At 36.9% G+C, this 13,300-nt stretch overlaps 1 protein-coding gene across 1 annotated transcript in view; it reads left to right on the top strand.

Moving 5' to 3' along the window:
• The first annotated feature begins 7,831 nt into the window (after nucleotides 1-7,831).
• The window catches only part of LOC118763177 (zinc finger protein 239-like), a 73,281-nt gene continuing 67,812 nt past the window's right edge, over nucleotides 7,832-13,300 (top strand). Inside the window, exons 1-4 of the mRNA XM_036502624.1 lie at nucleotides 7,832-7,971; nucleotides 11,655-12,071; nucleotides 12,156-12,252; nucleotides 12,470-12,523. Coding sequence (XP_036358517.1) covers nucleotides 12,000-12,071; nucleotides 12,156-12,252; nucleotides 12,470-12,523 — 223 coding nt within the window. The 5' untranslated portion in view covers nucleotides 7,832-7,971; nucleotides 11,655-11,999. The remainder of the gene's footprint in view (nucleotides 7,972-11,654; nucleotides 12,072-12,155; nucleotides 12,253-12,469; nucleotides 12,524-13,300) is intronic.

Genomic DNA, 13,300 nt, shown 5'->3' with positions numbered 1-13,300 from the left:
AAATATATAACATGGAGATATTTATTTCAGATACTAAAGAACTGGAGGAAAAGGATCTCCCGAAAGTGGTACGGCAGTTAGGAAGCAATTGGTGGCAAGTGGGTGAGTAGAAAATAAAAATACCTAATTGATTTCTGTAAATTTTACATTCACTTGAGCCTTTGTATGTCAGAATGACTGAGAACAGGTTCCATTCCTAATTTCCATTTGCACTGTTAACTGTAAAACAATTCTATCATGAAAATGATATCAGGAGATTTGATCGAGTCTGGAGATCATTGGGGAATGGTCAGTAGAGTTATATGGAGAAGACGGAAGCAAACCTTTAAAATATAAGTTAAGCTACTCGAATGGTTGTGATACTTTCACTGAATGCATATTAGGTTTTAAAATGTGGGGTTTACATGCATCACAGGTTGTTCACAGAAAGAAAGAAAGAGGGAAAAGAGAAAGAGAGAGAGAGAGAAAGTGAGAGAGAGGGAGTGAGAGAGAGAGATGTTAGTGAGGAAAAGAGACGACTCAGATGGTGCTTGGATTTGACAGTAATGTCCCACCGACACGCACAGATGCAGAAGAGGACAACTGAGAAGCTTTCCAACTGGAACACCGATTTCCAGCAGAAGACCCGTGCTGGGATGGCAGACATTCTCACAGATGTGTTCGACGCACCGAAATTGTTTCCACATAACTCCCCGCCAAAGGGACATTATTTAATTAAATTTTCTGTAAATACGCTTCAGATGGTGATCATTCTGATTATATCGGAATTTGTAGTGAAACAAATTTGTCTGGGGGCGGAAAGAAGAGTTTCGTAAAATTCACACGAATTGTCTGTTTGCTCAGAACTTTAGCAAAAATGGGTTATTTTCTAATGTAATTTTCTGCAAATACGTTTCTGAGTGTGTAAAATGCGATTATATTGGAATTTGATGTGAAAAGAAAAATAATGAGCATGCACACACACACACACACACACACACACACACACACACACACACACACACACACACACACACACACACACACACACACACACACATTGACTCACATCACAATTTTCTTCGCCGTTTGAAGTTTCTTTTTGTCGATATGTGACCTGTTGTATCATGTATGTGCACTAATCAATCAAATTTATTTTCTCATATTCATTTCCGATATAATTGTAATCGACACACTCTGAAAGGCATTTATTAAAAATTCCATTAAAAATTTACCATTTTTCTGAAAGTTATGAAAAACGCCAGACGCCTTCTGTGAATTTTCCAAAACTCCTCACCCAAAAGTAGGAAAAATGTTTTCATCATATATTCCGATATAATCGCAATCTATACCATCAGAAGCATAGATTTAGAAAATGTAATTTAAAATATCCATTTTCTGGAAGCTCTGAGAAAAGAAATTCGGGTGTCACACATCTGTAGCAATACCAAAAAGCATTTAATATCTCCACACTCAACTCCTTCATAATTGTCGAGATGCGTCAGTTTCCGTCGGTTTCTGTTCTCGTAGTTGTTTCCCCGCCACAGCTCCGTCACACATCCATGAGACACTTCAAGGTAGAGCGGCCTACGATGAGTAAAAACAGTGTGTCGAGATGTTTCGGTTGTAGAGGCGTCGTCACTATGAGCTGAATTTTTCTCCGTTTGATTCAATTGTTTCCTGTTCTATTCTCATCACTTCCGGTCTGATCCCTTTCGTTCTCGAAGTTTACTTTCACATTTTTGCAGCTTAAAATAGGACGACAACCAGTGAACGGCTGCACTAAATTGCTCTTTCATTGCATATTCTTGCTCGATTCTCTTTGTAGTGGACAATCAATGGCTTATCTCTGCAGTTATCTGACCAAATGCCAATTGGAAAATAGAAACCATTAGATTGAGGGAAATGTTTGTGTGTCGTGTTAAAATAATGATTTTTTTATGCAAGAATTTATTCAAAAGCAGCAACTATTCTTCAAAATAAAGACCAAACACATCGCACGAACTTTTTCCTCAACTTGAATCAATTTTTTAGCAATTAAAAAATAATGAAGAGGTTTCATTTCGTATGCGAAATTTGGCTGTTATTTTTAGCAGCTGCAGTCACAATAGGGGGAGTGTGACGCTTGAAGGGAGGAATGAAAAATCGCAATATTAAAAAGGCGAGTAAGAATCGCAATATTAAAAAGGCGAGTAAGAATAGCAATATTAAAAAAGCGAAAGTTTTAGATGTCAAACGAAAAGGAATCAGCTATGTTGGAAAATGTTCGATATTTATTGATATTGTGTTATAAACACTTCGATCTATTATTAAATCATATTTGGAAATCTTCAAATTCTGCGCAGTAAAATAGATATTAAACACAAAAGAAAATAATAAAATTTAAAGCAAATAGGGATACAATAAGAGTTATTGTTCTTATCCTTTCAAAGTTAGAATCTCTCTGATTCTCTGTCTTTTTCTCCTCACGTCCCTCTCACACCTCATTATTTATCCTTTCCCTTCGCTTGCTTTCTGTCTTAATCCCCCACCTACTTCTCTGTACCCTACGAAACACTCATAGCATCTTCGTTCAATCTCTCTCTCTCCCTTTCTCTCTTTCTCCTTATCTCTCTCTTTCCCTCTTCTCTCTCCCCCCTTATCTCTCTGTTTCTCTCTTCTCTCTCTCCCTTACTATATATATTGCTATATCACTCCACCTGTCTTATTCTTCTCCTGCTCTCTCATTTTCTTCCTCTCTCTCTCTCTCTCTCTCTCTGCAACCTCATACATTAATACACCCCTCCCTTCCCTAGGATTTCTCTTTCTCTTTCTCTCTCTCATGCACACACACAGACGCACTCTTTCTTTCTCTGTTACCTCGTACATTAACATATACATTCCCTTCACTACATTTTCTCTCTCTCTTTCTTTCTTTCTCATCACCCCATATATTACTGTATACCTCCCCTTCCCTAGACTTCCCTATCTCTCTTTTTCTTCTTTTCTCTCTCTCTCACCCTTTCTCTCTATCTATCTATCTCCCCCACCTCCTTATATCTTACCCTTTCCCTCTTCCTCTCCTTTTATTTCTAAGAAACGTTACTAAGAAACGTTACAAATAAATTATATTTTTAGATTTGTCTTAAAATTTCTCTCTCGCTAATTATTTTACTAGAAGCTAATTATTTAATTAATGATTAATTACATAATTACTGTGTAGTCCATAACTGAGGAAATTAAATAGTCGAGGCATTTACGGACAATCTAAGAAGCATTTATTCAAAGAATCGTCCTATACATGGTTTGCCATCATGCTAGAAATAACCGCCCAGTACAAAGTTACGTCGGTTTTCATACAAAATTGAAAGGCAATTTAAATGAGAAACTAAGTGAAGAAGCGTCTAGAAAACGTATTGGTGGCCTGGTATCTTGCTAGAAATAACAGCCCACCACACTATACTTTACATTGTTTTCATGAAGGTCGCTTTAAGGATCTTCTGGAGAAATATTGCCCAATTGGGGATGTAATGTGATGCTAGAAATAACAGCCAAGTATGTTAAAGTTTGGTTTTGTCTTTCATATAAAAATGAAGGACACTTAGAAAATTTTCTCTCTCCTTCCTCATTCTGTATCAATACATCACCCCACCCATCTTCCTTTCTCTAATACATGATAGACTCCCTCTCTTATCACACACACACACACACATCATTCGCTGTCCTTCTCTACCCCCTCTCTCTCTATCTGACACTTCTTCATATGTTATTATTTAACTCCACCTCCCTCACCCCTTGTTCTCTCTCAACTCATACTCTCCCTCCATCACAAAACATATATCTCATACATCATCTCTGCTTCCTTCTCCCCCTCTCTCACTATTTGCATCTCTCCTTCCCTCTTTACCGCCTCATACATCATATCTCTCTACTTCTTTTGCTTTCCCTCCCGTGTCGCACTCTCCCTCTTTTTCTAAACCTGTGTTTCATTCTCTTTCTCCACCTCATTATATCATATTCTATCACTAAATCCCTCCCACTGTCTCCCTTACCTCATTATTTACTTTTTATGGAAATCTTATATATACCCCCTTTCTACTCTCTTTATATCTCCCTCTATTTCTCTCTGTCTGTCTTTCTCTCTCTTTACTATATAGCTTTCTCTCTCACACATCTCTTTCTCCCTGCCCCTTCGTATGTCTGTTTGTCTCTCTGTTTCTCCCACCACTGACACCGAACTCTATATCTACTATGCAATTTACACCAGCAATGCTACAACGCCACCTTAAGAATAAACGCAACTATGCCTCTCCTGGTCTCGATGGTGTTACATACCTACTTCTCAAACGCGGTGGGTACTTTCTTCTAAGCCAACTTTCTCTATTCTTCCAATTCTGTCTTGACAATGGTGTTACTCCAGAGCAGTGGAAAACTGCCAGTGTTATCCCTCTGTTCAAAAAAGGTGACCGCACATCGCCTGTCAACTATCGCTCCGTTAGTCTTACTAGCTGCATCGCCAAACTGATGGAATCCTGTGTCAGGGAAACCCTTTGGAACTTCTGGAAGTCTCACAGCCTCATCCAGCCGTCACAATTTGGATTTATTCCTAACTCCACCTGCTCATCGAGTTTCTTGAGGACATTACCCAAATCACTGATCGCGGATCCTGGGTGGATGTTGTTTACCTGGACTTTGCTAAGGCTTTTAACTCTGTGCCACACAAAAGACTTGTGGTGAAACTCTCTGCGTTGGGCGTAAGAGATGAACTCTATAACTGGTTGAAGTCCTTTATTTTCGGCCGAAAAGAGGTTGTCACAGTTCTAGGACAGCACTCTTCACCCTATGAGATGACATCTGGTGTACCACAGGGATCTGTTCTTGGTCCCCTTTTATTTGTTGCATATGTTAATGACATAGATGCCAACATAAAGAATGCTACAGTGCTGAAATATGCAGATGACATCAAGCTGTACCTCAAAATAAAGAGGTCAGATACTGTACACTATAGATCTCTATTGCAAGCAGACCTGGACACAATGCAGCAGTGGATCATGGACAGGCAACTCAAGCTGGCTGTGGACAAATGTACCACCATGCATTTTGGGAGGAGAAACCCAGCGTCCACTTACTCCCTCCGCAACACTAATCTCAAAAAGTCTTCGTGTGAACGTGACCTGGGTGTTATTGTCGACAGCGATTTGCGTTAGACAAAACACATCGCTAAAATTGCCAAGAAGGCTGAGGGTGTCTTGGCATCACTCACCAAGTCTATTGTGAGCCGATTTTCGGCTATCTATCTGCGGCTTTATATAGCTATGGTAAGACCTCACCTGGAATTTTGCATCACCGGTCTGGAACCCCTATCTTGCCAGGGATATTAATCGTCTGGGAGCCGTTCAGCGACGTGCAACCAAAAGAATACCCTCCATCAGGCATTTGCCATATTCTGAACGCCTTACTTCCCTGGGCATGGACACATTGAAACTCCGACGTCTGGCAGCTGACTTGGCAGACACCCATAAAATTATTAACCATCTTACAAACAATAACTCTGAGCACCTTTTCAAACTCCACCCGTCTAACACCCGTGGACATATTTACAAAGTCAGAAAACAGCACAGCTCCTGTGACTTTAGGAAACATTTTTTCACGCTGAGAGTTGCTGAAGCATGGAACAAACTGCCGGAATCAGTTGTTAGTTGTCGGAGCACTGCATCCTTCAAAACTTCCATGCTTTCTGAGATTCGCCAACACTACACCTGGTTTTCTCCCCTCCATACACACACAAGCATGTATCTGACTCATACATTGTTCGCTTTCCAGACATTTGTACGTTACTGCGTATACTTTATACACACTTTCTGACAAGTTGTGGTGCACCTGAGCACTGTATACAATAATTTCATTATTATTATTTTATTATTACTCTATGTTGCTATCTCTCTCTCTCTCTCTCTTACCTCATTATATATTAACGCTCCGCCTTTTTTCTCTTTATCTCCCTACTGAATATTTATTGTTCTAATCCCCCCTCTCTCTCTTCTCCCTTTCTCTCTCTCCCTCCGCCTCTTTTATTTCATCCATTTTTACAGAATCACTCTTTTATTTTTTCTTTCATTTTTCTTTCTTTCTTCATTTGTTTCTCATTCTTTCTTAATTTCCTTCTTTTGTTTTCGTTCTTTCTTTTCTTCTTCTTTCCTTCTTCCTTGCTTCTTTCCTTTTTCTTGTCGCTTTCTTTTCTTTTTCTTTCTTTGTTTTTTCCTTTGCTTTCTCTTTTTCTCTCTCTCTCCCTCCCTCCTATTCTTATCTTTCTTTCCTTCCTTTTTCTTTCTTTATTTCCTTCCTTCTTTCTTTTTTCTTTCTCTCTCTCTCTCCATCTCTCTTTCTTTCTCTATTTTTTCTCTCACTCTCTCCCACTCTCATCTGTTAATATATTATGGAATCACTTCACTTTCTTTCTTTCATTCTCTCTTCTTTCTTTCTTTCTTTCTTTCTTTTCTTACTCCTCTATTTCTTTCTTTCGTCCTTCCTACTTTCTATTCTTTCATTTTCCCTCCTTTCTTTCTTCTTTTCTCCCTTCCTATCCAAAAATAAAAGTATATTAAAAGACCAAAAAATATCAACTAGATTATGGCTGGGAGACACCAGTTTATTTAAAGTAACCACCCTCAGGTTCCATCATGACCCCAAGACAGCTCTAGAACCTGGCATATGTGTCCCTCACTTTGTCCCTGGAAGTTGGCAGCAAAAAGGAAACCTGACTACAGAAACCTCTGTCCCAATATACTCGTCTGACCCTTGCAACATCGTAAAGTAAAACTTCAAACACAATACTACATATGCATGTGGGGGGAGGAAGGGGTGTGCGCGCTTGTATGTGTGTGTTTGCAAATGCTACGTAAAACACCCTCTTGTTTCTCCTCCACGTCCTCATCTCCATCATTATTTAATATCTGTTTTCCATGCTGGAATGGGTTGGATTGTTTGATAGGAGCCGACAAACCAGACGACTGTGCCAAACCCTACTCTCTGCTGTGGTATGGCTTCCAATAATACTCTACATACACCGTGAATGAATATTGTGCAAAATGTCGGTGAAATTCGAGAGAATTCAAAATTTCAACTCAGAATGCTAGCAAAGTAATTTCAAAATTCGTGAGGAATTATAGATATTAAAAATATCACAGACATAAGTTATCTCAAGAATGTGTAGATAGAGTGATGTAAAATATAATGTTGAAAAGTTTTTCTTAAAAAGTGTTTATCTCTTTTCATGTATGAAGACATCCAAACTTATTGATTAGTGATTTTTTTAATACCATATAGAAGGAATTTTGACAGTAAACCAAATTGCTTCATGCTGAAAGAGGCAAGTAAAAAAGTTAGCGTCAAGAAAATTCAACCAACTGTAAAGAAAAACCTAAAAATGGAGACATAATGAATGAATTAATTGTTACTGTAGCTAAAAGCTACAAACCTAACCCCACATCAGACGGGGGATTAAAATGTTTGTTTTGTTATGAATTGTCTCATTTATACAGTTATGTTCCCATGTAAATACAAACACGTCCAATTAAGACACTACTCTGCGAGAATGATATGCGGATATCACGGTTTATTTAAAATATTTGGGGTCAAGATAGTAATGAATACCCGAATTAAGAAAGAACTGGTAGAGGATAGTAAGCAGCGACGTATTACAACGTCAGATAGTATGATCAATACAACCAAATATAAATATACATACGTAAAATTTATTAGCTTCAATATACAAAAACATGGATACAAGGGATATAAAGAGAGTTACTTTCCTTACATATTTCTGATGGGAGATACACATATGAAATGGAGCTGCTTCTAATTTGGTGTTGATATCTGGTTGAGTGTCCTGTGCCAGAATTTCTCTTAATCAACTGATAATACATTTATAATACTTAAAATTCGTACTCATAAAACATTTCTCAACTGCCACATAAACATATATAACAACACAATCCTTTATGAAGCATTTCCGTAAGTATTAAACAATGAAAATGGCCAATGTTTTTAATTCTGGAGACTTTCGGTTTTTGGCGCCTCGATTCTTTGTGTCGTTTCTGTTTTATGAATGAAAGATGTCCTTAATTTGTACAAGATTTAGCTACTATTTATATCTACGAAAGAGATATTCTATGATTTATGAGATATTTAGTTGATATTTCTAGGTATGAAAGCGAGATGTCTATTATTTATTTGTCTGCTATTTCCAGGTATGGAAGCTACCTTCTGCACTCTCCGTTGATGCCAGGTTGGTTTGAGAAACATTCTCAAATACACTCCAACCACTGAAATGTTTGGAAACCAGTACTTTATTGTAATCTATTGATTGTTTCTTGGTATTACTATTGAGGTGTGCCCAACCAACTAGTAATTTGTTTCTTCATAACTTTCTAAAAAATTGGTAATTCGAAATTAAATTTCCTGAAAGTATGTTTCAGATTGTGTAGATAAGGATTATGTAGGAATTTGTTGTGAAAAGAAAAGTACAATTGAATGGAGGTGATGGATAATTTATACACGTCGACTTTATTTCCTCATACTTGTAGATTTAAAATGATGCTGGAAAATAAGGCTGAGTGTCGGATTAGCTCATCCACATAAGCTAGATATTATTCGTTTTTAAAGAGATTTAAAAAAAAATATCTTCACCACGCATTTGAAAACGATGGAGAGAGGAGATCTTTCATGCAAAAGTTATGAAAATGGGATTTCCACCCGCTTTTAAGACAGTGAACACCATTACAGTTCTTGGGCATATTGTAGTATACTGTCGTAAAAGGATGAAAGTAAATGGATGATTTTGTTTTTGTTCGTATCATAGAATATAAACTTTTATTTGGCAACATATATTTAGAGGAAGAGATGAAAGAGAAAACATGAAAAGTATAAAAGATGAAATTATCGAGAGAGAAAAGAGAAAGAAAGAAGTGAGGCGGGATTAACGAGTAGAGTAAGAGTGTAGTGCGTGCCTTTTACGTGTCACTGGCATGAGGGCCAGTCAAGCGGTACTGGCATCGATCACCTTCGAATGGTACTTTTTACATTCCACCAGCACGGGACCGGGCAGGCGGCACTGGCATTGATCATGTTCATATGGCACATTAACCTTCAAAAAGTGGATTTTACGATGGAAACAGGAAGTGACAACAGTAATATACAAGTATTTCATGAAGCATATTTGATATTCGATTGGGGTGTTCCTGTGTGGGTCTCAGCAACTTGTATACCCGGTAAATTGTTAGTGATTCACTCAGTTTTGTTGATCCAAACGATGACAGCATCCATAGACAAAATATCGAAAGGCGATGGATATTCATCAAGAAGGAAGGTGACAATGTAGGATTAATTTTTTATTGTTTGTCATTTGAACATGGCATACTAGAGCACTTCCACCCATAAGGCTTTGGTCAGCCTGAGGCTATAGTAGAAGACACTTGCCCAAGGTATCATGCCATGGGACTGAACCTGGAACCATGTGGTTGGAATGTGAGCTTCTTATCTCACAGACATAATTGTACGACGTGATGATTTATTCACTCCACATCTGCATGAACATCCATAACGAAATAAAATTCGAGACCAAGGATAACTATTCATAAATCTAATTTCGTGCATCAATAACTCTATCGTTTCCTGCAAACGTGATTGTTTCCATCATATATAAAATACATGTACAGTTTTCATATTAAATATATTTACATTTATATATTGGAAACATTAGTTATAATTACATACATTGTTTGCATGAAATTCCAGGATGTCACTGTTGTCAACTCCAGGTTTCTATCACAGAATGCTTTAATTTTTTTAGGGGCAATTTACGTTCACTATTTTATGTGAGGAAACTGCTTGTTAACCCAATTCTCTTCCCCAGTTTCATTTGCAAATGAAACATAACTTGTTTTTCAGACTTTATCTGCCACAAACGAAAGAATAATTGAGTCTAAAAAAAATAGTGGAACTATATTTAATCTGTAATTATGATTAAGAAAATCATAAATACAGAGTAAATATGGTTCCACTGTTACTTTCAGATTCATTGATTTCTTTTGTTTGTGTTGAAAGGAAAAAGTTTAAACAAAGGAAAATTTCATGTTTAATTTTGTATTCAAAAGTAAAAGAGGGGAAAAGAATTGTGATGGTGATCACTATTGTAAGGGCAAGGAGTTGGGAGCAACTTTCCTAAATTGGGGATTTCCATCAATTTCACAACTTTCTTTTTTTTTTAGCTTGTTTAAAAAGAGTCTTTCCGCATTGTTTTAAGTGCATAGTACAGAAAAAGAATTTGACTCATGTAAGGAAAGAAATTTGGATGATAAAACGATCTTGATGATGATGCGCAAAGCAAGTACCTGCTAAGAAAAACTACATTTCCATTCTTTCGTGGTTCAGGCAGACGTGTTTCTGCCAGATGGCCTTCTTGTTATCAACCCAACTAGTTTCCAAGCAAGGTAATATTTCTCCGGTGTCTGCCCATATCTTGAGGTTGATGTGCATTGACAAATATTAATGGATATCAAGACACATACACACACAGGACAACCTTCTTTCAGTTTCTGTCTATCAAATCCACTCAGATGGTTTTAGATGCACTGGTGATATTTAAGAAGACACTCGCTCAAGGTGCTGCTCTGTGGGACTGAACTTGAAATCACATAGATGGAATTGAAAGTTGTTAAACATTTTTTTTCTAATTCAGTTGGCCCTTTCTTATTCATCAGTGTTTATTTTTGTTTGATCTATTATAAAAAATTTAGGTCTTGCTACTATCCATCTCATCGTTTGACCTGCTAGAAAAAACAGCACATTTCTCTTCAATTTCCCCTTCCAGTCAGGAATATTAAAGATTATATTGGATGATGTAGTCATAGATTTACAACGTTATAGAAAAAGACAGGTTTTTCATGGATTGAATGTCTATAAGCACATGTCTGCTCAATCAGAACTGACCTGGGTGTAAACAACAATGTCAAGATATATTTCTGGAGAAAGACTAATGTTAGTGTCCACTATTCAATGTGAAGGTGTCAGTGTAGTTTACAAATATGGAAGCTTCACACAAGATTCTATGATGTAAATTTTAATAAATCAAAATGCTAAATTCATCATCATCTTTTAATATGTGTTACCCATGCTGGAATGGGTTGGAGGGTTTGAGCATTGATGGCAAGCTGGTGAGTTGCATCACACTCCAGTCTGATTTCTTATGGTTTCTATAACTGCATGCCTTTCCTAGTGGCACCCACTTCACAGTGCACAGAGTATGTTTGGGTGGGGCTTTTACATGGCACCACAAAGTTGCTTTAACGTGGTGGCACTTTTACATGGCACTTCATGTCCGCTTTTATGAAGAATGGACACAAGTGTTTTCAGCCACCAGAGGGATGAGTCTGAATTCTTATGCTGTGGAGTATGGTTCATATTAAGTGTAGTGAGGTGCCAGGTATCTTGGTCTTTATCCTCTCATGTATTCTTGGGTGTCACACTTCCACTTGTTCCATCTACTTTGAGAGATTGGCACATTTTTATGGAGCTGTTGGCATCTAGTTGAGTTGTTTAGGTAAACGTATGTTTCTACAGTTTATCTCAATAGAAATAAATCTGCATTATTTTAAGTAGCCTCTACATTTTTCACTTTTGTTTCTCTATAATTTCAGAACATCAGATGACAGAAGAAGCATCCTCAATATCTAACATATTTTAATCACTAAAGGAAAATATTATACAAAACAGATGTATAATATTGTTTCTACAAATCTGTGGGAGAATTCATGTGAAATATTTGCTCTGAAATAATATCATTAACCAAATGTCTGAACATTATTGACTGGAATGTCAAGAAGTTAAGACTGTGTGCTGATTAAAGTTGGCTAAATTTATAGAAGTGTTGCTAAATAAAGGTAACACTGGACAGAAATACAGCAGTAGAAGTGTATGTAAGGAATAAAGTACAAGAACAAAAGCAAGAAAAATATATTAACTGGGATTTATAAGGAAAAGTAATGGAAAGGAGTAAGAAAATTCTAGAATTGATTTCTCCTGAACACATGATAAAAGAGATGAGATCATATGACTGTGATACCTGTACAAAGTCCTTCTCTCAAACAAGTTACCTAACTGTGAACAAGCATATTCATACTGGTGGGAAACAGTACCATTGTGATATCTGTGGTAAATCATTCTCTCAAAGTGGTCACTTATCTATACACAAACGTATTCATACTGGAGAGAAACCGTATCATTGTGATATCTGTGGTAAATCATTTTCTGACAGTAGTAGCCTATCTAGACATGAATATATTTATACTGGGAAGAAACCTGTGATATCTGTGGTACATAATTCTCTTGAAATAATAGCTTAACTATTCATATCATTGTGATATTTGTGGTAAATCTTTCTCTTATAGTAGTCACTTATCTAGATATGAATATATTCATACTGGGGAGAAACCACATCACTGTAATATCTGTGGTAAATCATTCGCTCGAAGTAGTCACGTTACTGCACAAAAACGTACTCATACAGGTGAGAAGCCATATCACTGATATTTGAGGTAAATCATTCTCTGCAAATAACGTCTTAACAAGACACAAATATATTCATACAGGGAAGAAAGGGAAAACGTAGTTTCTTGTTTGCTATATATTTTCAATATTCCTGTCTTTTTTCAATGGAAATTAAAGTATTTTCAAAAATTATAGATTTTGTTTTTATAATCTCCACCTTCTTTCTTTCCATGACGTAAGGACCTCTATACCAAATCTCCTCCTCCTGATAACCCTATATATTATTCTTTCTTGAATATCGCATCCTGTAATTACAGCATATTTATTGTTATCTTTTCAATGCTTCACTCATTAAATATGATATACAATAACGTAAGTTATGACCTTTATATACACAAGAATTATATTCAGTTGTTAATGACCCCAAGTATAAAACGGAAGAGACTACCAGGAAGAATATGAGGCCTAATTATTGTTTAGTGCCCCACACGAGATGATTCCTTGTTAGTTTCTGAATAATGGTTTCTTCAAATTAAACTTTTCAGAGATAAGTTTTCATAGGTCCAGATTAAAATTATTTCCATAAAATTAAGAATAAACAGTTTGGAGGAGATCCTTATTCTCAACCCCACCTTTTTTGTTAACCTTAACTTCAGAACACGGGGAGACCTACCACCCCTTTAATCAACTATGAACCTGGTGACACACAAGCCAGATTGGCTACATTCTCACTGGAAAACAGCATAGGAAGATACTTGTGAATGCACAGTTCTTCCCTGGTAAAGAAGACTTCACA

Source organism: Octopus sinensis, linkage group LG4 (assembly GCF_006345805.1).
Source record: "Octopus sinensis linkage group LG4, ASM634580v1, whole genome shotgun sequence".
NCBI lineage: Eukaryota > Metazoa > Mollusca > Cephalopoda > Octopoda > Octopodidae > Octopus > Octopus sinensis.
This window is presented reverse-complemented; position numbering and strand designations above follow the sequence as displayed.